The sequence below is a fragment of the Barbus barbus genome (assembly GCF_936440315.1).
Source record: "Barbus barbus genome assembly, chromosome: 25".
NCBI lineage: Eukaryota > Metazoa > Chordata > Actinopteri > Cypriniformes > Cyprinidae > Barbus > Barbus barbus.
The window spans coordinates 5,270,611-5,297,830 of NC_136753.1; the positions used below are offsets into that span (position 1 = coordinate 5,270,611).

The window sequence follows — 27,220 nt, forward strand, 5'->3', positions numbered from 1 at the left end:
TATCAAAAGTGATTCTAGATTCATACTGTGGGTTTCTTTTGCAGATGATTCTGTGCAGGCTCAAAATCACGACATGGAGGAAGAAGGACTGGTTACTGATGCTAAAACAGAAACAGACACCACACCACCTCTTAACGGAAATGTGGAAGGAGAATCATCACACAATACTCCAGAAGAGGATGAACATACTTCTGCTAACGACTTTAACAGCCACCCTGCTGAAGGACTAGGTGCTGGTGGTGTAACTATGACCTTCCTTGGCTTCAAGGAGGCGGAGCCTGGCCAGGGAGTAGATGAGGATGATGACGGTGGAGCAATTATCAGAGCAGAAAGAGTCATCATCACAGACGAGGGGGAGGAGATCCCAAAGGAGGATGACAAAACTGCTCAAGAACCTACTGTGGATGCCACACATGAAGACACTTCTGGAAACACAGAAGAAAATGATGATGAGGAAAAGACCATCCAGAACCATCCAGAAGCTTCTGCTGACCCAGAGCAGGCAGAAGAGATTGAAGATTCTCCTGCTGAGGAGATACAGATAGTTGCAGATGTAGCTGTGGAAGTCAAAACACAAGATCTACAAGATCTTGAGCAAGAGGAGAAAGATCTTCCCGAATCGACCGAAACGCAACCCCAGATTGTGACAGTAGATGGCGATATTGAGGCATCCCAGGTTCCAATGTATTCCAAAATACAACCATCTCCAACAATCAGAGCAAAAGTCGAAGCAAACGCAACAGAATCGCAAACCCCAAAAGACGTGGAGGTCACGCCCGCCACGTGCATCTCGCTCAGCCAATTTCAGGAGGTTCCACTGGATGGCGCCGGAGAAACGGAGGTGTCAAACGACAAGGCAGAAACAGAGAAACAGCATGCTGAACAAGAGCCTCTGCTCGTCTCCAAAGCAGCGGCTCAGCTGGATACCAGCGCCGCAAATCGAGCAGAGGACGCAGGTGCACCGAAACGAAAAACCTGCCAATGCTGTTCGATCATGTGAACAATCTGTTGACGTTTGACTGTGACTCTTTCTATTCTCCATTCTTTTTCATATTGTCTGTTACTCTGAATATAGAGTTTGTATTTCAAGACATTCGTATTTTGATCTTCAGCTGTTCACACCGAAACTTGCAACTGAAGCCTTCAAGACTTGCATTGCCTTCACTGTATTGAATTCCCATAACTCTTTTCTGTGTTAGAAGAAGCACATTGCCTTGCAGGAAAAGACTGGAAAAGGCTTCAATGTGCATGTTATTGTTGATGTATAACCATTAGTTGCATTCCCAGCCTCTGGTGTCTGATTATGATCCTGTTTTTATGTCTGGTGACTCTAGAGCGTTGGCTGCCGACCCACAGAGGCCTTGACGGTTTTAACACTACCATATAAAAATATTTTGTTTTTCCCAGTGCTATGGGAATAGAGCCACGTGGGTAATTAATAAGTCTCAAACTACAATAGTTGTGGCATTCTCTATTAGAAACCAGTCCTGTGCCTTGTTTGTGAATCAAAACAAAGAGACAGAATGGTTACCTGTGATTTTATACATGCTGTAACATCTTCAGATTTTTGTATTGTTGATGTGAACTGAGTTTCAGTTTGATTGCTTTTATTGTTACAGTGCCTTTAACTGGCCGACAGAAGTGTTTTTAGACTTTAAAGGCATGGTTTACCCAAAATTTAAATGTCTGTGATGAAAATCATTTCATGTTGTTCCAAAGAAAAGAGTTTCTTCTGCAGACCACCGAAGATAATTTGAAGAGTGTTTCAATATAGAGAGATTATTTTGTCCTGCAGAAGAAAGAACTATATGCAGGTTTGGAACGACATGATGACAGAATTTTTAGGTGAACTATCCCTTTAATGTGACCCTATGAACAGTACTTAATATACTTTTGACCAGTATACAGCATTTGGCATAAACCGCTTTATCAATCTAGGCAATTTTAGGTTTATTCTCCAACTAACATTTCTATAAGGACTACTCTGTAGACTGTTGTCTTTCATTTACACTATATGAATTGTGTGTGACAGCGATTCAAGTTTCATACCATGATATGTAATCAATACTATTCAGGAACATTTTTTCAGCATAGAAAGTTTGATGTAAATTTTCAGTGCCTTAACTGAGTGCCTGTTGTACAGTTTAAATAAAGAGCTGAATGAGAAGCGGTGAGGATTTTGTATAGAAAGTTTACATTGGAAGAGCTGCAGGATTAATAAACTAAACTGATGAAATTTAATCAAAGGCTATGTTGTTCTTAAAACAGATTGAAACAAGAAATAGTGTAGAAGGTATATAATGAGGATGTATATGCTGTCAACATAAGGATAAAACAGTATTCTTTTGTAAGTTATGTATAATATATAAAAGAGAATCAAATAGTAACGCCTTTAAAAAACAATGGCAACAGTCCTTTTATCAGGAAACATGAAAAAGAATATTGTATATTCAGGGCTGATTGTTTAAATATTCAATAGCTTGAACCGTTTCCATATTTATATTTAAATATTTAATTAACTTATGCTGTTACATTGCACTTTACAGTAAGTTTTCAATTCATTAAAATGAGTAATACTAATGCATAATACATTAGCTAATGCATAACTGAAATTAAAATGTATTTTTATATGTAACCTAACATTAATAAATGCTGTAAAATATTGTTCATTGTTAGTTCATGATACCTAATGCACTAACTAATGTAAACATTAAACCTTATTGTAAAGTATTATAGTAACATGTAGATCTTGCACTATTGTGTATGAATCTAAAAGTTATTCATAAAGAGATTCCTGGTTCCAACCCTGGCTTCAGTCATGAGAGCTTTGAGAGCTGTTTGGATTAGTGATGCAAGGCCTGTGGTGTACTCAACAGCTTTAGTGCAGTGTGGAAGAAGAGAAATGAACTGCACAGATTTTAACCTTGATTACTAAGCAGGGGGTGGAGGTACAGAGAGAGAGAGTTAAAGAGAGAAGGTGAAAGGGGCACACTTCAAAACGTCTTGGTGGACGGTTGCAGTTCTTTGTGTCATTCAGTTGACCTTCCATCCTTTCTTTCATCTCATCAGCTGGTAGGCCTATTTTCCTTTTTCATCTTGTTTTATAAGAATGGGCAATGTAATACATGTAGCTCTCAGTAGTATTTGTTATATTGTCAGGAATTTGTTACTTATGTTACTTGGGCTCATCAGTAGGATATTGCAGGAATATTTTATTTAAAGCCCTCCACATAACTAGTGTACATAGAAGTACATTAATTGAAAGAAGTGCACTTATTCGTATTTAGTGACAGCTATTCATAATGTAAGTGTCTTGAAATTTATGGATGCTGACAGCAGTTTTTAGTATACTGTAGCTAAAAATAGAATTGTACTACTTGGATTTTGTTTATAGCCTATGCTTAATATTTAAATTTTCACAACAGTGAAAATGCCTGTTCATTCGTGACCTTAATTATATAGTTTCTGGGTGTTCTATAATTCATAGGAACACAAGAATACCTCACTATTACTGTATTATTCCTGAATCAGACTTTCCATGTTGTTTTGTCACTCATGTCCAGAGTATAATCTGATTAAACGGTATTAATCTGCTCCTTATGTAATTAGCATTATGCTATGACACACCTTTAAGTCTTTGTGTTTCTTCTACATCCAGTGGAAAATGCAATACAGTGTCCAAATGTTATATTGAGAATGATCAACTCATTGTCAAAAAAATAAATAAATAATATTTTATATATATATATATATATATATATATATATATATATAAAACCTGACTTGCATGGATATCTGATTTTCTTTTTAAGTAAATATGATTCTGAGAAGAGCTGGTTAAACTTTTACTCTCTAAAGAATAGAGAGAAACTTCATTGACTGTGAAGGTGGAAAAAGTTCCACTTCTGACCCTGCGCACTGTTTAATGTTTTTCTAATTTTAATAACTTTGTTAATCATTAGTCACATGTGCCAATATGAAAAAACCCATTATGGATCAATGTGCAAGACAATGACATTACAGCAAAATAAGAAAAAGAAAAAAAAAAGCCTTGTCTGTAGACTGATATAAAGACAACTTTGTTTTAATAAATATTACAAATAATTGTTTCAGGTGACCTATTTTAAGGTGAGCTTAATGGGAAAAGACACTAATCTGACTTGGAGGCATAGGCGTTAAAGAATAAATGACTTAATGAATTTGATTTAGACATAGAGGTCAAAAAATTGTGAAGCAAAAACCCAAAAGCAACAGACTACAACAGCGAAAAAGATTCCATGCAGTCACACTAGAACTCAATTTAGTATGAGACCTCCTGAGCTACTGGGATTGAAACATAAACTGATTAAAGTTTCCTAAATCAGCAAAAAAAACTATAAGTGTTTCCATTACAAAGAAAAGGCCTTCAGGGGTCTCACCTCTAAGCCATAAAATTAAGAACGGGTGAGAAAATTAGTAAGGCATGGTTGGGAAGAAAGAGACAACTTTGTTGATTACCAGTTCAATCAAATAAAGGAAGCCAGTTTCTGGCTTGTCATTCTGTTATTGCATAATGCATTTTGCCATTTATTTCATACAGATATATTGCAAAATGGAAACAGATTCTGTGACTTGCCCTCAGAAATCTGAATTCCAGGATGAATGCAGTAGTAAAGAAGGAAAATCCCACTTCACTGATGATAGGGAAACAGCAGTAACACAAGATCATACGGAGAAAGATAAAGACACGACCACAGACCCCCAAGACAGGAAAAACAAGGACAAAGAAGCTATTATTGGGTTAGAAAAAACAGAAACACCTGACAGCAGTTTTCCACCTCAACCTCACGATCATCCCACCTCCTCATCAGCAGATGGAGCCATTGAGGCAACAGAGGAAGTCTTGAGCAGTATAGTTGAAAATGACCTGAATTGTGATCAAGAGTGGCCACCAGTGCCAGGACTGGAAGAAGATATCCGACCAGTGAGGAATGCGTGTCAGGCCATTGAGATTCAGGATGAGGTGAAGGAAAACACTGAAACCAGTGAAGATGTTCAGACAACGGAGGGTGAAGAACATATTACCATGACACAGGCAGACAAAGGTTCACCACAAATAAAAAAGGCAGCCAGCGAAGAAGAGGGACACGAGCTTGAGTCACATGGCGACTCTGACTCAATAGTGTTCCTATCAGAAAACAGTGAAGAGCAAAATATAGACTGCAAACCTGTGGACTTTGCCACCACCAGAGAGCAGTGTGTGAGACGGGACAGTCGTTGTGATGAACCATCAAACGTGACGTATTGCAAGAGCTCTTCAAAAAGTCTTCTCACTGAGACCGAACCTTCATCAAGCACCCAAAGTGAATCCACAGCTGAACCTGAGATTAATGCTGAGGACATCCAGCAGGGGGAGCCTGAGGTAAACAACCCAAGCAGTCTGAATGAGAATGAGGAGGTGCAACAGGTGTGTGTTGCTGCTCCGCCCCTAGAAACAGTTGCAGGCGAGCCAACCAATCCAGAGCAAGATAACTCTGCTTGTATCTCTACTGAAGTAAAAGAGCCATTGATAATGCCACAGGGGAGGAGGGACAGTAAAAGGGAGGAGAGAGAGAGCAGTGAAACAGGTGAAGAGCGAAAGCAAACAGTGTGTTGCACAGAAACAGGTGGGACCGAAGGAAAGCAGCTGGGGGAGGTTAAAGATCAAAGACAGGAACGGGAAAACAACGGAAAGAGAGCAGAGTCCCAGTCAAACACAAAGCCTCATCTGGGAGAAGGGAAAGTCAACAGAATGCAGGTGGATCATTTTGATGACAGCCAGAGCGATAGTGGCGTATCAGCTGATTTCTCCCCCAACAGCACAACAGATGTCTTGGAGGGCCATGATAATGAGGCTCCTCAGCCCTCTGAAACTCCACTTAACGAAACTCCCATTGAGAGGGAGATCCGTTTGACCATGAAGAGAGAGCAGAGTCTACGGCGTTCTCGAGGACTGTGCGACACCATTGACAGGACTAATGAGTTTGTGGAAATTCCGGTGAGAAAGCCTATTCTATCCCAGGACCCTCAGATAAGACCCAACCCAAGCCACGGCAAAGACCGGCAGTTTGCTGGAAAGAAGATGCAGAAGGAAATTAGTGCCGAGACAGAGAGGGAGAAGGTTCTGGTTGAACTGGGCCGACTACCTGGATTTTATGACAAGGGAACAGAGGTACAGCTTCAAGACAAAAAACATCTTTTTGAGTCATTCCAAGAGCCGAAGGATTCAGTGGCAACCATTAGCAGAAGATCTGCCACTGTAGAGTTTGCCGCTGGAATACAGGAAGTTGATTCTGCTGTTGATGTTAAAGAACGCCTAATGCAATTCTCACAATATTCTCCCACCCCACCAGCTGTGGCCCAGTATGGAGCCACCAATGGCAACCCGTCTGCTGCTCGAGGACCTGGTCTAACTGAGGGAATCAAGGGCCAGATAATCATCATAGAGGCCAATGCTATTCCCACAACTGTGGGAGGACCAAACGGAGGTTATAAGACTACCTCATGCACAGATGGAGGATCTGTGAGACTGATTAATTCAACGGGTATGAGAGTTTCTTCTGCCGAGCCTGTCAGAGCAAGACAAGGCCCAAATTTAGAAGTGACTGAAGATGAAGACTCAAGTTTAGTGAAGGAGAACCCTTTTTTCAAGCTCCGCTCTTCTATGAGTCTGCAGTCTCAGGTGGAGCTGGACATTAAGGAGGCAAAGGAGAGGGAGCAAGAACTCCAGAGACAGAGAAATAGTCTTTATGGAGGAGCAGCCATGTATACAGAAGAAAGAAGAGGAACAGGAATGGATTTGAGGACAGAAATTAGAGTGAGAGAGTTAAAGGGAACCTCTAGCCAAGAGATTCCCCCACCTCAACAGACTCGAGCAGGCCGCCAATCAGAGATGTTCACCACCACCACGTCAGGTGAGTCATTGTAAGCAGCATGTGAAATTTTGGTTTTGGTTTACAGAGCAGTTCAATCAACTGCAGACATCAGTCACACCATTGGTGCTTTCATGTTTGTAGGTGAAAAAGAACATTGAAGGTAGGGATGGTATACATTGGATGTTAAATGAATAAATGCAGTGTCTTGCACAGACCTCGGTAGAAATTGCTCCCCTTCAGTAACCATATTCCTAGATCCTACATCAGACCTCAAGGGGAATTTATTGTTGGCGAGCCCCCCGACCCCACTGAATAAATGTAAATGAAAACATAAGAAACTTATGTAGCATTCAATATACAATTCATGCATTAACTGAGAATCAAATGATTTCTGCATTAACACTATACACAACCATTTAAGCCGCCTGACACATACAAAGAAGCATTTGTCATTCAAATTCTGTTGCATTCAAAATATACATTTTATCAGGTTATCCATTGCCTGCGAACAAACCCATAATCTTTGCATTGCTAGCACCACTCGCTACTGTTTAGCTTCAAGAGAAGATGCTACATAGAGAGGATGTATAAACAGAGGATACATATGCAAAGAACACATAGCGTATCTAACAAATCCTAAAAATAACTAACTATTAATTTTAAGGTTATACATCAAACCCATGACCTTGGCATTGCTAGCACAATGCTTGACTATTTGCACTATAGAAAAACCTTAATAACAGCAACACTGGCAAAACTCAACACCTGTGAACTATTATTTAACAGTGTCATTAAATTCTAACACGTTTCTGTGTGTGTAGAGTGTAATGTAACCATATTATCATTTGAATGGAAGCCAGTAGTTTGTACTTCACCATGGCAGCGAACAAACAAATAGCCAAAATGCTAATATGGGGTTGTGTCACCAGTACTAGCGTAAACCGGATATTGAAATTTCTGACATTCTGTATGGATAAGAATACTGTGTTCTGGAAAGGTGTATTTTTGAAATATAACATGCATGTCCAATACATGATCTACAGTTGTGACCTCTTGAAATTATCATTTAATGTACAAGCCTGCTGAAATGCCTGCTAGTTGTCATATAGAGAAATGACATAGATTTAGTACTAAACTGAGGGGGAAGGAAAATCACTTTTCCTGTCATTTTTCTACTTTCTCTTTTCTTAATGAAAACAAATTCTCCTTTTCTATCAGAAGAGCAATCCTTTACAATTATTCAGCATAACAATTTCTGCCAAAACATCATAGTACAGATATTTTTCCTGCTGTAAAATCTAAGTTTATGAGGTATCATCTTCTAATAGAGTGAAATATTTTCAGAATCCTTCTGTCATTTTATATTCTTCCTTGACTGATCATGGTGGCCAATATCAATTTACTACAGCTTTACTGTAATAACAATAACTTTATTAACTATGGCAATTTTGAGGAAACTGCGGTAACCTTGGTACATTTTTGTAAGGGCAGCTAACAGATATAGACCAGTATTGCTGGTGTCATAACTTTATACTAATATGATGCAATAGAAGTGACTTGTATGAACTGTGGCTCTGTTCCAGTAGTAAATATTTGAGTGATATTTTAATATTTTAAAATCTTCAAATTTGTTTTTCTTCATTGCCCATGAAGATATAGAAATACAGTAATTCTGCTATATTTGGACACACCTCATTCATGTTTCTCATCTAAACCTCAATATAAATGCTTCAAATACTTGAAATAGGTTTTTTAGAGAAATATTAAATAATACTAAGAAAAATATGCGCCTACTTGTCCATACTTTACTGTTTTCTCTCTCAGTGATTATTATGCATGCATATTGTCATGAACATCCAGTTCATTAATGGATTATCCATTACATTCGCTGAAAAAAAATCTGCCTTCTGCTTATAGTGCGTCAATCCACTGGAAAACTGGACTTAATGTGGCCACCGCCCCAAGCTGATGAAGAACAAAGACAACTGTCAGAGGTAGAGGACTTTTTTGTTTGAATCTCTTTTAAAAGGCACCATTTGTGTTCTTAATTTCTTTTCCGGGACTGATTGTGTATCTCACAGTCACGCTGGTGTTGGTAACATTGTGGTTAAAGTTTTGGGCTGGTGCTGGTAACCCAAAGGTCTGAGGTTCCAATTTTGAATTTGGTAGTGCACAAATTAAGGTTTTTACCCGAACAATAAACAGATACCAAAGCTCTTCAACCTTTCAGTAGGTAATCAAAGGGTATCAAAGTTTCAGTCACCCTCCCTGTGCAAACACAACCACACACACTTAAATGTGACGCTACTGAAAAAGTTGCTTATCTTTCTTCATATAATTAGAGCTCAGAGCAGAGTTCATACTAGCATCAAGATTATGTCACGACCAGGAAAGTATAATGTAACCAACACAATCAAAGCCAATAGGTGTTGCCAAGTGAACACCTTTATCTGAAGACTTTTTTTCAGTTCATCTCAGGTCTCGTTTGCTTAGAGAAAAGTGCCTACCTTGATATATGAGTAAGTTAAAATTGCATAGACTGCTCCTGCCTCCCCCACATTTATAGGAATCGCTCACCCCAAATTTTTTTCCCCCAAATGTCGTTCCAAATTTTTATGACTTTCATTTGTTAAACGCAAAAAGGAGATGTTAGACAGGAAGTTTAGTCTGTTCTCTCCCATAGAACAAATGAATGATGACCAGGGGCTGTCAGACTCCAAATATGACCAAAAAAAAAAAGAGGTTTGCGCATTATATTATGATACCTTTACATTGTTATTCAGTGAAAAGTCAAATGTATTCACTTCTCAAATCTAACTCAAATGTACTTATTTGAATTTGCGCATATGCACTTATGTGACATGTGAGAACCAGTTACAATAAATGTCACCATTGACATCAAATCTTATATGCCATATTTGAATATGTGCAAATATGGATGAAATGCGAGACAATTTCCAGTGAAAAACAACTCAATTTGCCTTCAGAAGAGCTTGACACACTCTGGTCACCCTTTGGTCTCATTGTTTGTAAAAGAGCAGTCTAGATATTCTTCAGAATATCTCATTCATTGAGGAAAAATGTCAAATTGGTTTAAAACAACACGTGGTTTAGTCATTCTTGACCAAATTAGTCCTTCAGCCAACACTTTCAGAAAAAAGGTACAAAAGCTGTTACTGGGGCGGTACCCTTTCAAAAGGTACATATTTGTACCTTATTTAACACTATGGGGTGTATTTTAGTACCCTTAATGTATATTTAAGTGTACACATCAGTACCTTAATATTAAATTTTTGTACCTTTCGAAAAGGTACCACCACAGTGACAGCTTTTATTCCTTTTTCTCTGAGAGTGTATGTAATGTGAGCTAAATAAAGGCATTCAATTTGAAATGCACTTATTAATGTTCTTATTCTAATGTTCTGATAAATACAGAAAACAGTAAAGATCCCAAGGCAGAAAAATCCATTACTTGAGCGCTGGGAGTCAGGGATGGTGAACGGCCATGTGGACGATGATGACCGAGACTGAAATCCAACTACAGCATCCTGACATATACAATACAATATGGAGCCCAGTTAACCAAGTGTACCAGCCTAAAATAAAGCGTATGAACAAACAATCAGCTTTCCCAGAAACCCCTCTGATCTTTTAAAGGAAACCAGTTAGAGTGCCACGTGCCATTATGGATGGATAAAGAGCATCAATTGCCTCAAAAAGACACTGTGAGTTGGTTATCCAATCTGATATTCCATAACACACGCTGTGTAAATACCAAATGAGCCAAACTGGTGTTAAAGTAGGTATGGCAGTGTTTATTGTTGTTACATGGGCTCAAATGATTTCAGTGTAATGATTATGTCATTTTGAATGTAATTTTCTGATTTAGTTATACAAATAAGTTAACATAGCTGCTCATCTCATAGTAACAAAACAGTCTAAAAGCCTGGAATTCTGTAACATTATATAAGAATTATATTTAAATAAACATTATTTGGTAGATATTTCATTACTGATTAGAAAAGCTAAATTATACTGGGAAAAGGCTTTATTGATGCATACATAAAAATGATCAAATAAATAAAATGTTTTAATCAGCTTTTTTTTTGGTTATTTGCGAATGCACTGAATAATTGCTGAATGTGACTCATTGTTAGTATTGTGATAGAGGTTTGGCCCTTGGAGTCCGAAACTAGATAACTGACTTCACAATAGGCACAATGACCAGGATGTAATGCTTACGCCATATCTACGGCTTTGATTTTCAAAATAACAATTAAAGAGGGCGACGTTCTAGCATTCCATTCAGCTTCCATGTAAAAGCCCTTTGCTTGTTCAGTGACATTACAGTCCATTCTAAGCTTCTGCACATTCGTGCTGTGAGGTATGAATACTCGACTGCCGTGACTCAACACACCAGTGGGCATTCAAATTCGTCGCCATGGTGATGATGGTACTGTAGGAAAGGTACAAAGAAAACGTCCGAGCCGAGCGAGATTGGTCATGAGTGAGATCACAACACACACACACGCTTTACTGACCATCTAGTTGCCTGTGAATTATTCATTCACTCTTTCTTAGCACAATTAGCTAAGGCTGCATGGGAATGCTCATTTCAAATATAGAAGTGGCTCATCGATAGCACTGGAAAAAAGCTGCCCACTGCTTTCAGTCTTCAATGAGGTTAATCCAGATGACCTTTAAGGCCAATACACAATGCTATTCTTTGTGAGGAAGTATTCTTAGGAAAACAAAATTATATTATTAGTGACGCATGGGTAGATTCTCGCAAAACCTATATTTGGTATTTGTTTTACAGTAGTTTGGTGATTGAACATGGTTTTGTTCCTGCCAGTTCTAAGCGTTTCTTAGTAAATACAGTTAAAAGGACAGTTCACCCAAAAACCAGTTCTGTCATCATTAACTCACCCTCTAGTATGAGTTTCTTTCTTCTGCTGAGCAAAAAAGAAGAATTTTTAACCAGACAGCTGACGGTAGCCATCGACTTCCACAGTAGTTTTTTCAACGGCTACCGCCAAGTGCTTTGGTTACCAATATTCTTCAAAATATCCTCTTCTGTGCTCAACAGAAGAAAGAAGCTCATACACGTTTGGAACAAATAGAGGGTGAGGAAATAGTGACAGAATTCAATTTTTGGGAGAACGTTTTAAAGGTGCTTCAGAGGACAAAGCAGAGAAACTTCAGTCGACCGTATGCCATTATGATTGATTATCTCAGAATGTTAAGAGAGCTATAAATCGTTTATGGTTTGCAAATCAAAAATGTATCACAAGGCTTCATGTAGTTTCAGGCTGTGAGAAACATAGTTGGGAACAAAAATAAAATCGTCATGCTGCTATGATTGTCAAATTCATTTCCTGATAAGTTTCCTGATAAGCAAAGGGGAACTGAAAGTTCTTCAGAACCAAGTGACATTAGTAAAAAAAGAAAAAGGCAACGAAAATTAAAGCTTCCACTTTTAAGCGTTAGGTGATTAAATCTAAAAAGATGTTATGTCCAACACTCAAAACTGCCAGTGTTTTACAGAAATGTCAATCTCACATTATATCTGAATGTCCAGAGCCCCCTGCTGACAGAAAAATTCATATCTCAGTAAAAAATTCCATGAACTACAGAAACCACAGTAGATTGTTTACTCATAGATTACTTTACAAATATACAAAATGTTTCTGCTTTTAAATAAACATTACAGTTATACAGAATATGTCAAACACAAAAATGTACTGTAGCATAGATAGATAGATCAGCAAAGTGAGGGATTCTTAAAGGTTGCCATGGGATAGTCGTAAATTGGCTCTGAAAATGAGGGTCTTCCTCTAAGTGTTTGTGCAGTGCCCTGTAGATTGTAAAAACATATATATTAAAAACATGCAAGAGATGTTATAAGCCAGTGTTTCTCACAGCGGACATAATGCAACAGGAGGATATTGACAAATACGGCATGATGTAAAAGATCTTATTCTTCCTCTCTCATTCTTGCCTACACAAATCAGCACACTGGTAACTTTAGTACTTGGAATGAGATACGAGATACTACTGTCGCGTGGCCTTTTGAAAAGGGAATCAAAAGAGAAGGTTTGAAATGGGGCTTCATTACCTCAGATTCAATGTCAAAACGCTGCAGAGTGAGGTCTGATGAAAAAATAAATCAGTGAAAGAAAATCAATAAACTTGAACACAAAATCATGATGTATAAGAAGTAATGATGGGAGATAAAGCGATTGGATGAAGAGCACCCAGGCGAATTACTTGCTCTGAAGAGATTGTCACAGTGACTTACCAACAATATGATCTCTGGAGTGAACATGTTGCCAGAATTTTTCTTGATCTCTGTGGAAACAGTTTTATTTATTTATTTATTTTTGGTTATATTTTTACAATATTCATATCACTCATATTTGCAGTGTACCAAGATATTAAAATGATTTAAATAATTATATGAATTAACTAAATAGTATATCTTAATATAATACAATCATATAATCAGTGTTTTAAATACTTATATAAATATTTACTGGAATTATTTAAATAATTATAGAAATATATACTACTGTTCAAACTTTGAGGTCGGTAAGATTATTTAATGTTTTTGAAAGAAATATTTCAACAATTTAATTTACATTAACTTTTCTGTTTAAATATCATTTAAAATGTAATTTTAGCACCCATTACTCCAGTCTTCAGTGTCACATCACATGATCCATCAGAAATCATTTTAATATTTATCATTTAATATTTTTATTTAAATTGTGATGTTGATTTAATTTTTTCATGGTAACTGTGATAAATTCTTCAGGATGCTTTGATGAATAGAAATTAATAGAATAGAAATCTTTTCTAACATTACAAATGTCCTTACTGTCACTTTTGATTAATGTAATGCATCCTTGCTGCATAAAAGTATTGTCTTTTAAGAAAAAAACTAGTGTATACGTAAATTATTTAGATCATTTTTTATTCCTGTAGCTCAAATAGATCAATGATAGACAGGGAACAGATAGTGATGCAATAATGTATACTCTTGAGTGAACTGCAAGTTGCTTGAGATAAAAATGTCTGCCCAATGAATAAATGTATGCAATTTTAATCAAATATCAGGTACGCTCTTCAGTATTGTGTCTTACCTTTGTCTCCTCCTCTCTGACATGTTTTTGACTGCAAATAAATGGTAGAGATTACAATTCAATTTATATTAATGAGGATTACATGCATGAATGAAAAACAAACAACGGGTGTTTTCACTTTTGTTCCAGTATTTAATTAAATGGATTGAGAAGATAATTGCCACTGGGTATTATAGTTCATCAGAGACTAGACTTAACTAATGTAAACTTATGAGCAGCTAGAATAAGAGACAAGATATCTAATACTCACGATGTCTGTGCACGGCAAAGCCCAAGATTGCCATCACCATGAGGAACAGAACACCCGCAGACACAGAGCCAACAATCAGAGCCAGATCTGCACTGCCTTTCCATAGACATGTATGAAGACAAAGGAAAGTGTTTTTAGATACTAAGTTGGGCATATTTGATTTGCTGCATTACTGTGATAGCCATAGCAAGACTTAATGTTACCTGTAGAGGTCGGTGTGCATTCATGATATCCTAAAAAAAAGGATGCAATAAATCAGATTTTAAAATCTTTTTAATGTAACTTTATGAGATATCACATTTAGTAAAATACATACAGTACCTGTAATGCATGATATAGTTACTGGTGAGCTCATTTTAGAGTATGCATTGGATTTGCCCAGTGACACGCTGTACTGACACTGATACTGTGCACCATGTTCATAATGCGTGGGTATGGGAAATCTAGCTCTGTGTTGGGTCAGGGGAGCCTGATGGGTCGCCTCAGGTGACAGGACACCCACACGAAATAAATAGAAGAAGCCTTGTGGATATGAGGGTGATCCAACACACTCCAGAACTTCACCCTTGTGTCGGGACAAGGACAGAGTGGGGACTGGGAGCTCTGTGAGAAGAAACACAAACAGAAAGAGTAACGTAAGAACATTTGCTTAAAAGCACAAATGTGCACATCAAAGTGAGATGCCTTGCTGCTTAAGATATGCATAGGCAGATGCCTCCTTAAAGGAATAGTTCACCCAAAAATTAACATTCTGTCAGTTCAGTTCTAGGAACTTGCCAGCATGGTGCGAAAAGTGGTGCGAAAGCCCCTATTTACTAACCCTCAAGTTATTCCAAAGCTGTATCAATTTCTTTCATCTGTTGTACACAAAACAAGATATTCTATTTTCTGTTCAACAGAATAGTATGAAAATGTATGCATATTTGGAAAAACGCGAGTGTGAGTAAATGTAAACATTTTCATTTTTGGGTGAACTATCCCTTTAAGATGTTGTCGCATAAAAAAAGTCCATTATCCATTGTCTATACCATAGAGATATATGATGTATGATTTTACGTGAAACTTCTGATCAAGCAGATTTCTATTGGAATGACTGGATTTCATTTGTGAAATTTTGCAGAGCAATAGCAAATGTGACCATACTTGAAGGCAGCATCATAAATCATGGTCATATTAGCAAAATGTCCATTTACTATTGTCAGTAGGGTTGTGTTGTAAGAAGCATAGCTCATACACAAGTCATTCAAGCAGCTTTCTGTTGATCAATGTGGCAAATTTCAGATAAAATTTGTAGTGAGACAAACCTAAACCAGTCGCAAAATCTGTGCAGGGAAATCGTACGTAAAATCTAATGTAAAATTACATTCTTTAATAAATTCATGTTTTTTTATTGCAATGACTTGATATTGTTCACCAAAATTCACAGAACAATGGTAGCATGTTGCCAAGCTAACAACTCCAAGCATAAAAATACAGATCACAGACAATATAAATACATTTTTACTTGCTATTTTTTTACTATTTTTAATCAGTATTTTCAGTGTCGAATAAAATACCTAATAAAAATGTCTTTTCTTCTCTTTGTCCTCTATTTTGACATTAATTTGTTCACTAGCTGCATCTGAATTCACTATCTGAGTATGTGCTACATTCGATAGATCTTGAGTTATAAGTATGTTCTATAAGTATGCATTTGTGTAAACATGAGAACAATCCAGACTCCATGTTGGAATTGTCATGATGACCTGACATATTACGATATTAGCAGGACAGTAGGTCATCCAGATATTTTACACCTACTGTTTTACGCCTAATGAATACTATAGTGTTTGGTCATGAAGTAGGGAAGCTGGCCAAGGCTGAGAATTCTGCAGTGCATTTTGTGATTGCTTTATCAATGAAGGACATAATTATAGAAATATAATTATATATTTAAATACATCTATAATGTCCTAAAATAGGTTTTGGAAACGATCACGTGTTTGATCAATAGTAATAGTGATGATTGCTATAGTTGTATAGAATCCAAGATATTTAAATAAGATGTAATCAGAACAGCATACACAACAGTCTGACAGCTGTCTCCTCACCTATGACAGTAATGTGTACCGGCTGACTGGCTGTGGAGTTCACTTGTTCCGTCTTTGATGATTTGAGTTGGTAGAGACAGACATACTCCCCACCATCCTCCCGTCCCATTGTCTTCACACTGAAGTGAGCTTCATGGGACTGAGACACCAGCTGTGCTGGAGCAACCATGGAGCCTGGGGTTCCTTTGGCTCTCCGGAGCAAGAGAAAAGCCCCAGGAGGCTGCTTCTGAGGGTCAGGTGGAGCCTGACAGTGGAATGACAGCGTTTCACCAGGAATGACATTCCCACTAGAGGGCTCGACCACCAGGTGAGGGGATGGAGGGGGACTGACTGAGACTACTGCAACAAGAAAGTCAGTTATGAGTATTTAGTGTTTTGAGAACGTATGTGTGCAAAAACAAAGATAAGAGACAGAAATGTTAACATACTGATTGAAATACAACACTAAAGATGTAAAGCACTACTGGGTGGAGTAATTTGGTTTAGTGGTTACGAACTCAACTGCAGAAAGAGCTGTTTCTTTAACTGTCATACCACTGTGACCTCAAAACCTCTCACTACAGCAAAGCTGCAAACTACCTAAACCTGTGCCTCAGCAAACAGAGATTCATGCAGTATATATATATATGTGTGTGTGTGTGTGTGTTTGTGTACACCTGGTATTCCTTATGTTATGAGGACCCTCAAGGATAGTAATACCAGTCAATTTAAACCTTGTGGGTATATTTTTTTGGTCCCCATGAGGAAACAAGCTTTTTTTGAAAATCTAAAATAGCAGAAAGTTTTGTCTGAGGGAAAGGTTTAGGGTAAGGGGACAGAAAGTACAGTTTGTACAGCATAAAAAACATTACATTTATGGAATGTCCCCATAAAACATGGAAGCCAGTGTGTGTGTGTGTGTGTGTGTGTGTGTGTATACATAATATAACAAAAGAAACACTCACCTTTTGGGTCTGGCTTCATATAGAAACTGATCCTGCTGCTGTCATACTGACAGCAATACAGATTCTCTTTTTCTGTATCTTTTCCCCAAAGAATAAAGTGAGCCCCTTGCTGTTCATTTGAATGCTCAACTTTATCTATCAGTTGCTGCATCTTGAAAAGCTTAAATACAAGTCCACCATAACCTTCTGGAGCCTGACACAACAACTCCACGGATGAGTCTCTGGTGTCGCTCTGGGTCAGTATAGGAGCCGGTGGAGCAGAGTATTCAGCAGCTGAAACATCAAGAAAAGTGAATATATAAGTCAAAGTTACAAGTGCTCAATTCACATCTGGTCAGTCTGATCAACTGGCTAGATTTGTTCCAAACCTGAGCCAAAATGGAATTCCATGCTTGTTTAAACAGGGTAATTTCAAGTTAAATATCTATTCAGTTGAATGTATCTATTAACAACAGAGATTCGTGGCCCAAAAACAACTAAATATTGAAATTAACCTCTAAAGACACATTTTTAAATATCAATTACACTTTTATATACAATAAAAAGAACATTTTGTGATTTAGATTACAGTGAGACAGATAGTATGATTATATAGAAATATAAATGTGGAAAATTACAAACTTACCACTAAAATGCTGCTGGAGGATGATCAAAGCTGTGAGGAAATACCCACAAAATGACATTCTGAACAAAATGAAGTCCAAATATTCCAGTTTCTTTACAATTATTAGAGCCTTATAAGTGTCAAGTGTCTCCAGCTGTCTTTATGACTTGTGGATTAAGTGGTTAAACAGATGCATAAAATCACCACTACCTGAACCTCCCTTCTCATTCACTTGCGCAAACTTCCTCACCCTCGCATTAAAAGCACCAACGAGCATGTTTCATATGTTTAAGAAAACCACATCCTTCCATCACAGCAAAGAAGAAAGGCACTCCTACGAGCGACACCATGTGAGCTAATACTGTATATGACAATGACAGGAAATGTGCAAAACTCACTCATCTGTGTGTCTTCTTCCAAACAACCCTCAATATGTTTGTTTGGAAGACCAATATGGTTTATTTTTTTGTTCCTCTCAACCTTGTTTACTGCAGCTGGGAGGAACTGTGGTCATTTGATTGTTTTGTCAGTGTCACATGGACAGGAAAACAAATATTGTCATTTCTGTTTCTTGTGTATAGTGCCCATTTTTTCATAATCCTTGTGCACTTTCAAATTATTGGATGGATTCTTAAACGATCCTTATAATGTGAAACCACCTAAAAAACAAAGCCTAAGTATAATGAACCTATAAAATAATACCTGGAAATTCAGTCTTTCATAGCCAACAAGCACCTTTATCTTTTATCATAATAACCATCAGAATTTGTTTACCACAGTAGTATGGCAATGATCTGATCACTCTACACATATAACATAACCCCAGTGACATTTAAAAATAATAGTTTGTAGTTAAATGACACAACATCCCCCATTTTCTGTATGCTACATAAAAACATACAAGCAATATCCTGAAACTACTTTAGGGAACTGATATATACTGCAAATGCTGTGGAAAGTTTAAAATATTCTGCGTTGTAGAAAAATAAAATCAGTTAAGTACCAGTTTGGAAACACGTATTCTTTATTTCTATATTCCTCATTTAAAATTTAGAAGGAAGGATAGGGATTTTGTTGTGACCAAAAACTGTTAAATCAAAACTCTCTTATATTTAAGTAGCCACTCTTGCATAGATCACAGCAGTGCAAACACTAGGCACCTCTCAAACAACTTTGAGATATCACCTTTAAAGAATATATTGAGTAATGGATTAGGCTAAAAGCCTGCAACCAGGCAGAGAATTTAAGGACATTTATATTTCTTTTGTTTGTGTTCTGTCTGCTTCTTTCACAACCATTGTGCTCCAGATCAGCTCTCAGACTCAAGTTGCAGGAATAATCAGGCTCATAACAGACTCTCGCTGCTCGCTTAACTGATCGTTTAGCAATGATATTTTTGGAGTTCATTCACGGTTTTGCATCCCAGTGACTGACCTTTCACAAGTGTCAAGAATTACCTACCTAAATATTAATCTCTAGATTTATATAGATTCAACCTTTCGATGTGTGTTCATGTTTAGTAGAAAAGTGTTTTTGAGAGAAATCTCTTATGCTCACAATTTATTTGATAAAAACAACAGTAAAGCAGTAATATTGTGAAATATTATTACATTTAAAGTACCAGCATTATTCCTTTAGTGGCACAGTCCTCAGTGTCACATGATCCTTCAGAAATCATTGCTCAAGAAATATTTCTTATTATTATCAATGTTGAAAACAGCTGTGCTGCCTAATTTTTGTATAATACCACGATTTTCACATTTTGTAACATAATTATCTTTACTGTCACACTTTGGTCAATTTGTGTCCTTAATATACCCAAACTTCTGTAGTGCAGTTTATTGTGGTAGTGTATGTAAATAAAGATTCATATACAGTACATAGAATAAGAAAAAACATTTTAGTATATATATGTATATATATATACACACACACACACACACACACACACACATATATACATGTGTTTAATCATAATGACTAAAGGCTGACTTGCCACTTGTAGCCTTGTTTTCAGATACAACCATCAAGTTGCATATGAATTTCAAGAGATTCTGACATTGCAGATCTGCTTGTGTTTATTTGAGTTTATGAGTGACGTTACCCTGTCTGATTGTGTATTTTGTTCTCACGGAGGCACAGTAAAAATGCATAGGAAAATAATGTGTTCTCATTCAAATGAGTCAATGCAGTGTCTTTCAACAAAGGCAGCTCAGCAGCGAGGTTTGACGGTGTAAATGTGTGTATGTGCTGTTATCTGTGGAGTAAGAGGCTTCAGAGGGACCCAGAGCTCTATTATCTCATACAGGACAGGAGGCCTCTCATCGGCCTAACCACACTGATAACTGCTCTCCAGAACATAATCACCTACTGAACACGACCTTCTGAGAATCGCACACTCACACAGACACTGAAGTGAGTTTATGTGTTTCATGGGAGATCTAATGCATGAAATTAGAGCTCTGACTGTAAATGTAGACACTGTATATTCAACTTCAGCTCACTTAATACCCTTGATACTGTTTGCAAATAGTGTTCAACACATCTTAGCTTTTATTTATAGTACTTTATGCATTAAAAGCATTAAGTATATCAATAACATTTATTTAAATTTAATTTTAACATTAATATTACTTTTTAAATATTATAAACAAATTTATGTTGACTGTTATTGGCTGATTAATCTACTGCATATATAATTTATTATTAACAACTGCATTTATTTTTTTTAAATGAATATGTATTTAATTATATTATTAATATTATATTTAATTATTAATAATAATAGAATTTCTCTCATTTTAGTTTAAAATGCCCTCATAAACAAATATCAGAATGAACACTCATATTTGGATTGTTTCTTTTCCCTCTATAAACAGAATTAAAATAGCTGATATGATAAATAAAGTGTTTTGATACCAGAATTTCATTTAGTGCGTTTATCCACATTGCTTCATTCGGCTGTTATTTTGGTTGAGTTTAATTTGCTGAATTGCAATGACTCCAAAACACTTTCAAATTTTTGGACTCAAATTTAAACTCCACCCACAATCACAACTGTCAGGGGTCTTAAACGTAAGTTTATCACTGATAGAGAGAGAAAAAGGGAGGGAGAAAGAGAGGGGGGAAGAAAGAGAGGGAAAGGGTTACTAGCATTAATGCCACTGTGAACTTTTTTTTGTAAATATCTTTAACACTAATTTCTGGGTTCCTGCCCTTTGCCTATTGCACATCTAAGACTCTTTTTGGACAAATACAAAAGACGACGCATTTATTTGCCTCTTTTGGGGACTTTAGAAAGTTATTTCGATAATAAATGCTAAAAGGGCACCAAACGGATGGCTGTGACTCAAGTCGTACTGCCTTCGTTTTCAAACTTCTGCAACGCCTCCGAAAACATGAAGGTATGTTTGTTTCAGATATTTTATCTCATCAAACTTGGCTGATTTGCTGGATTTCACAGTAATTACAACTGTAAATGTTCATTTTGATAGTGACTTTAATCTTATATCATCTTCCATTATGACAGCTGACTAGTTACATAACAAACATGATTGTAATTTCTCCAAGAAACCCCCTAAAAGAGAAAAAAAACTGAAGGGAGATGCTGTGGTTTAGAAACTAACATATTCCATAGCAAAATTCTAAATGGTTGATCAAGAGATGTCAAAATAAATTTTTAAATATTTGATGATTCCAAAGGCTTGGAAGTCTGAAAAAGGCTTCTTGGATCTGGATTCCAAGGATCTGCACCAAAGCACTGGCAGCTATAAACCTTCTCAGTTTCTGTTAGATGAAACCCATGATGACAGTGAGGGATGCTGGGATATGGAGTTCCTGCTGTCTGACTGGGGCGGCGCATCACCTGAACGGTCCAGCTCTCAAAACTACACTTCCCAGCGGCCGCCGATGCAGGACCAGGTTCACGGTCCTGATCTTTACCAGGTCCAGGAGTCAAGATCAAACAGACACCATGTGTCCATTACAAGTTCTCTGGCTGAGCTGCTTCCTCATGAAGCAACTTTAAGTTCCTCATTGCCTGACCTTTTTAATGGAGGATATTTGGAGCAGCAGCAAGTGGCAAAATCATTCTCACAACCAGAAAACCCCAATCAGTTCAGTAGTTTCCCTGCTGCTCATGACATCAACAGAGAAAATGAGAGAAACAGCATGGGGAAGATGAAGTCGTGGGATTTTGGACACTATCCTCAGCCTGCACCTTTAATACCCTTCCCTTCCCAGACATCTGGGATCGCCATGGACACACTGGTGTTTCCTCCACACCATCACTATAGCTTCATCCAAAACTACTCACAGCCCAGATTCTACCAGCCGCAAGTGAACTACGTGCACAGGCAGCCAGCCAGCCACTATCCATCCGCACAGAGCATGGTGCCTGACTCCACAGTGCCCCCTGCATGTCTGGAGGGGAAGCGCATGAGGAGGGGGATGTTGAAGAGGAAAGCCACGGTTCACAGTTGTGAATACCCAGGCTGCCATAAGACTTACACCAAGAGCTCTCATCTCAAAGCACACCTCCGAACACACACAGGTAATCTGAAAACACACTTTTACTTTTACTTTAAAAAAAAATTTCATCTTATTTTATTTTAGCCTTATTTGTTTTAGCTTTATCAGTTAACTAAATAATGTTTAATAGTTTTAGTTTAATTAATAACAACAACATTGCAAGAGATTTGTCTCTTCGTAGGCTTCCATTTAGACGCATGCAAACACTGGATTGTGACATCATATCCTGTTGGTATTTACTGCTTCATTGTGGTGTCCAAAGCCATGTTTGAATGCATGCAAAGAAAGAGACCATTTGACTCACTTGTAAACCATCTAATCACAGTTCATTTTGTTTTTAATAAGCCTTTTTAGGGACAGAGTTTTCAAAGCAGATTATTCTGCAACAGACCATTATGTAAAAAATACTAAAAAGTGGAAAACGCTGAGATCATCATTTTTAGAAATCAGAAAACAAAGCAAAATATACAGAATGTGCAGAGGCTGAGACTATGTAGAAATGCACCCCATGTCTTTACCTTCTTGTACTTCTGTTGTCCTCAGGTGAAAAGCCGTACCACTGCACGTGGGAAGGTTGCGGGTGGAAGTTCGCCCGTTCGGATGAGCTGACGAGACACTTCCGAAAACACACGGGACAGAAGCCATATGAGTGCATGCTCTGCCACAGAGCCTTCAGCCGTTCAGACCACCTGGCGCTACACATGAAGAGACATGTGTGAGGCCAAACACAAACAAAACACAAAAAGCAAATGCATCCACACATTGAGGTTAGTCCGTGAGGGCATTTAGAGGTTTAGAGAGGACCTGTGCTCAGCAGGTGAGGTGCTGGACATTGTTTATCCATAAAGCACTATTACATAAACATAGACAACTGACATGTACATACTATACATTAAATGATAAAGGGGATGAGGTGGTGATTTAAAAAAAATAAAGTTATAATCAAAAGTAGGTTTCAAAACCTCCAAATGTGTACTTAGAGTAAGAACATCAGACTTATTTCCAATCTGGACCCTTTAACAAAAACTGTATGAATTAGGAAACGGTAAAGAATTAATTGAGATCCACCCATCAAAAATTGATTACTGTGAAAAAAAGGGGAAAACATGGGACAGAAAAGTAGTTAACTGGCAGGGCAGTGTGACACGCTGTCATTGCTCTAATGTAAGGACATTCCTGATGGATATGAATTGGAATTAGCTCATGTACATAAAGATGCAGAAATATATGTAGCTTAAAGTGTGATTTTATCATTTTTTTTTACAGAAAATGACAAAAAAAATATATATGTTGCTGTTCAGGTCAGTGGTGAGCATTGCATTATTTGATATAATTTGATCTGATTTCTTATTTATTGTCTATAGTCCGTATTGTGTGGGAGTTCTGTGGCATTTTAAATGTTACCAAAAGTCATAAGAGTCTTCATGTGTAATAGTAATATTGCTATTTATATAAAAAGATACCATCGAGAGAAAAATAAATATATTTTGCCTTTCATGCTAATGTTAATGTTTTTTTAAGCATTTATTGTTTTACTGAATATATGATCATCTATTTTTGTGATCTTATTCACTAATAAAGCAACTGCAATTCTGCACTTTCTGTAAGTCTTATTTCCAGCCAATCGATGGCAAACTAATGCACAACACAGTGTGTGTGCGCATCTACTGCTTCAGTGCACTGGAAAAATGTGAATTATAAAGTTCTTTTGTTATTATCATTATTTATTTTAGGCCCCTGGAGAAATACTTTGATGTATTAAAGGGATAGTTCACCCAAAAATGAAATCATTTACCGGTACTCACCCTCAAGTAGTTCCAAACCTGTATGAATATCTTTGTTCTGCTGAACACAAAGGAAGATATTCTGAAGAATGTGGCAGAGCAGTTCCGGGGCACCGTTGACTTCCATAGTATTTTTTTTTTGTCCTACTATGGAAGTCAACGATGCCCCAAAACAGCCTGGTTACAAACTTTCTTCAAAATATCTTCCTTTGTGTTCGTCAGAACAAAAAAATTCATACAGGTTTGGAACTACTTGAGGGTTAGTAAATGATGACAGAATTTTCATTTTTGGGTGAACTATACCTTTAACATTTTTAAAATTATATATAAATACTAAAGCAAAAAGGGAGAAAGCTGACAAGACACCCTCAAAAAGACTTATTGGCCACAGAAAGGCCATATCGGTTTATGGCGTTAAACCTGTTTGGGGGGATACAACTGAGATTAAGCAGTCTGGGAGTATGTTTTGAGCGTCAGACACACGTCACACACTCATGCAATCGCTGTAAGGGGGCATCTGAGGACACAATGCATTGTGGGTCTGGTTATTACACTTGTTTCAGAGGCACAGCAAATGGAAGCTGGAAGCCAGCAGATATACATATATCAATTTAGCATAGCTAAGTTGCCCCTCCAGAACACATATTGTATATGGATAAAATGATAAGAGAAGTCTTGTTAATGAAAATGTTTTTAATCAACTTATACTTTGGGGTCAAATTAATTTCCAGAAGTTTGCTGAGTCTCATCACACCTCCTTTTCAAGACATTTAAACATATTGTCAATTAACTCATACAGTCATGTTTGGCATAATATTGGCTTGTTTTACAACCACAGGACCTGAGCATCTTGCAGTCATTGAGTTGACAATGATTTCCTCTGCATACCAAGGTATTCTACATAGTCAAATGTGAGGTCATGTCCGACAGCTAAAGCTTGGTGGAATGGGGTCATGCAACAGGATAGTGATCTCAAGCACCAGCAAATCTACAACAGAATGGCTGAAAAAGAAAACAATCGAGGTGTTGCAATGGCCCAGTCAAAATCCAGACCTGAATGGCTGAAATTTTTATGAGAGTTGTGCTGCCCGCAAACCTCAATGAACCGAAGCCATGTTGTAAAGAAGAGTGGGTCAAAATTCAATCATACAGAAAATAATTCATTTAAGCTATTGCTGCTACTTTATTGTTACTTTAAGTTAACGTGGCTCTACAAGCTATTTCGTTTTTCCACATATGGCTTCTCCCTTTTAGCTTTATTTTTGTTAAATAAATACTGAACAAATGTAATATGTTACGTGGTGTTGTTCATTTGAGGTTGTATTTTCCACATTTTAAGACCTACTAAGGACCAGATGATTTTATTATATCTGAAAACCATAGAATTCAAAGAGGGTGTACTTTCTTTTTCTCATGACTGTATGTCTACAGTGCATTATCAATTAGTATTTTCTGATGTTGTTCCAGGGAAATATTAGAAGCATATTAAGAATGCAAAGTCGTCAACACCAAAGCTATTGCAAAGAACTATTGCATGGTGTTTGACGTTCTGATAGAGCCTGCGTGCTCGAAACGTCACACACTATGCGATAGTTTTTTAATATTTTTTTTTAATATATTTTTGGAGCTTTGGTTTTGCCGACTTTACATTCTTAATATGCTTCTACTTGTTTTTTAGTCGAGCACCCATTTGAGATCGATGTGCGTGCTGTTGCTTGCTCCAAGGAAATAATAACCACTAAAAGTTTATAAAATTAGAAAAAAATTCAAACATCTCGTCCTCAGCTCTGTGTCACACAGCACATCAATTTAGATGTAAACAAATATGGAGGCACATTGCTGTGCTTTATAAGATTAAAATGAATAAAATGTGGTTAAACAAGGATCAGCAACACACAGTGACAGACTGGGAGAAAGATGGGAGGCAGGGAGAACAAGGTTGCTCTCAAGAGCTCACCGAATGCAACACAACATCACTTAAACTAGTTCACCAAAACAATTTGTCATCATTCATTCAGCACCATGTCATTGCAGTCTCGCATTATTGTACATATCTTTGATATCAAACAGATCTATATCAGCAATGAGCTGGAGTTCTTGGCATACTGGTTCATTAACTTGCATGCATGGCTCTTGCTTAGAAGAAAGTAATGCTACAGTGTTTCCAAGACATGGAAGAAGAGTGAGACCATGAAAGCATTCAGTTTAAAAGAGAGAAGCCAATTTTGAGTTTCCAGTTTGTGTTTGATTTCTGAATGCATGGACTGTTTTGCGATGTCTGATTACATTGACCTGTACACACACACACACACACACACACACACACACACAAACCTTGTACAGTACATTTAATTCATAAATAAATAAATAAAAAGGCACTTTTTATGTAAATTGTCCTATAGGCGAGGAGAAATCAGATATGGAAAAACAAATTATTGTTATAAATTGAAAACAGAGGAGCACGTCTACACCATAGGACCAAAGAAATGCGACTTCTCATAAAAAAAGTTTCAAAAGATGTCTCATGTAAATCTCATGACGAGCAATTTACTGAGGAAACAAATGAGGAAACAAATATTAATGCAAAATCCCCTCTTTATTTACAATTTCCTTCTTTAGTCTTATTTTGCTGCATAACATGCACATTTCATAAATCAGCCAGAAAACTTTTAATGCTCAGATTAAATGAAATCATTTTCAATATTAACAGTAAATTGAGCCACATATTATACTTCAGAGATTAAATGATACTAGTGGCCCCTCTTGCATTTAATTTCTCCTTTGCATTTGCTGTCTATGATTAAAAGCATTGGTGCAGATTGACCAGTCTAAGCAGACTGCTTCAAAACAACAATTTGCACCATTCACTGAAAACCAGACAGAGATAGAGAGAGTAAGTGTTGACATCACTCTGTCCTCAACTCACCCTGTGATATCTGTTCAAGAGCTCTGTGTGTGTGTGTGTGTGTGTGTGTGTTTG

The 27,220-nt window shown here is 37.2% G+C and overlaps 3 protein-coding genes across 5 annotated transcripts in view; 2 read left to right on the forward strand and 1 right to left on the reverse strand.

The window, feature by feature from the left end:
* Positions 1 to 2,664, forward strand: part of LOC306844592 (uncharacterized protein) — a 41,351-nt gene extending 38,687 nt beyond the window's left edge. For 2 of the 3 annotated variants that reach the window (XM_079376833.1, XM_079376835.1), the window contains exon 8: positions 45 to 2,239. In XM_079376833.1, the coding sequence (XP_079232959.1) occupies positions 45 to 1,000 (956 nt within the window). In that variant the 3' untranslated portion in view covers positions 1,001 to 2,239. Of the gene's footprint in view, positions 1 to 44 lie in introns of all 3 variants that reach the window. The other variant, XM_079376834.1, reaches the window with a different exon arrangement.
* Positions 2,665 to 2,845: 181 nt separating this feature from the next.
* Positions 2,846 to 12,327, forward strand: LOC306844587 (uncharacterized protein). Its single transcript, XM_079376827.1, has 4 exons — positions 2,846 to 3,072; positions 4,580 to 6,932; positions 8,811 to 8,887; positions 10,329 to 12,327. The coding sequence occupies exons 2-4, from the start codon at positions 4,592 to 4,594 to the stop codon at positions 10,422 to 10,424; spliced, it is 2,514 nt and encodes an 837-aa protein (XP_079232953.1). The 5' UTR covers positions 2,846 to 3,072; positions 4,580 to 4,591; the 3' UTR covers positions 10,425 to 12,327.
* LOC306844593 (uncharacterized protein) lies at positions 11,002 to 27,197 on the reverse strand. Its single transcript, XM_079376836.1, has 12 exons — positions 27,167 to 27,197; positions 22,975 to 23,151; positions 17,948 to 17,977; positions 17,323 to 17,595; positions 16,379 to 16,717; positions 14,610 to 14,891; positions 14,492 to 14,521; positions 14,289 to 14,384; positions 14,039 to 14,069; positions 13,195 to 13,244; positions 13,012 to 13,046; positions 11,002 to 12,750 (listed from the first exon to the last, which is right to left on the reverse strand). Exons 2-12 carry the CDS (start codon positions 23,099 to 23,101, stop codon positions 12,658 to 12,660), a joined length of 1,386 nt encoding a protein of 461 aa, XP_079232962.1. The 5' UTR covers positions 23,102 to 23,151; positions 27,167 to 27,197; the 3' UTR covers positions 11,002 to 12,657.
* Between the last annotated feature and the right edge of the window lie 23 nt (positions 27,198 to 27,220).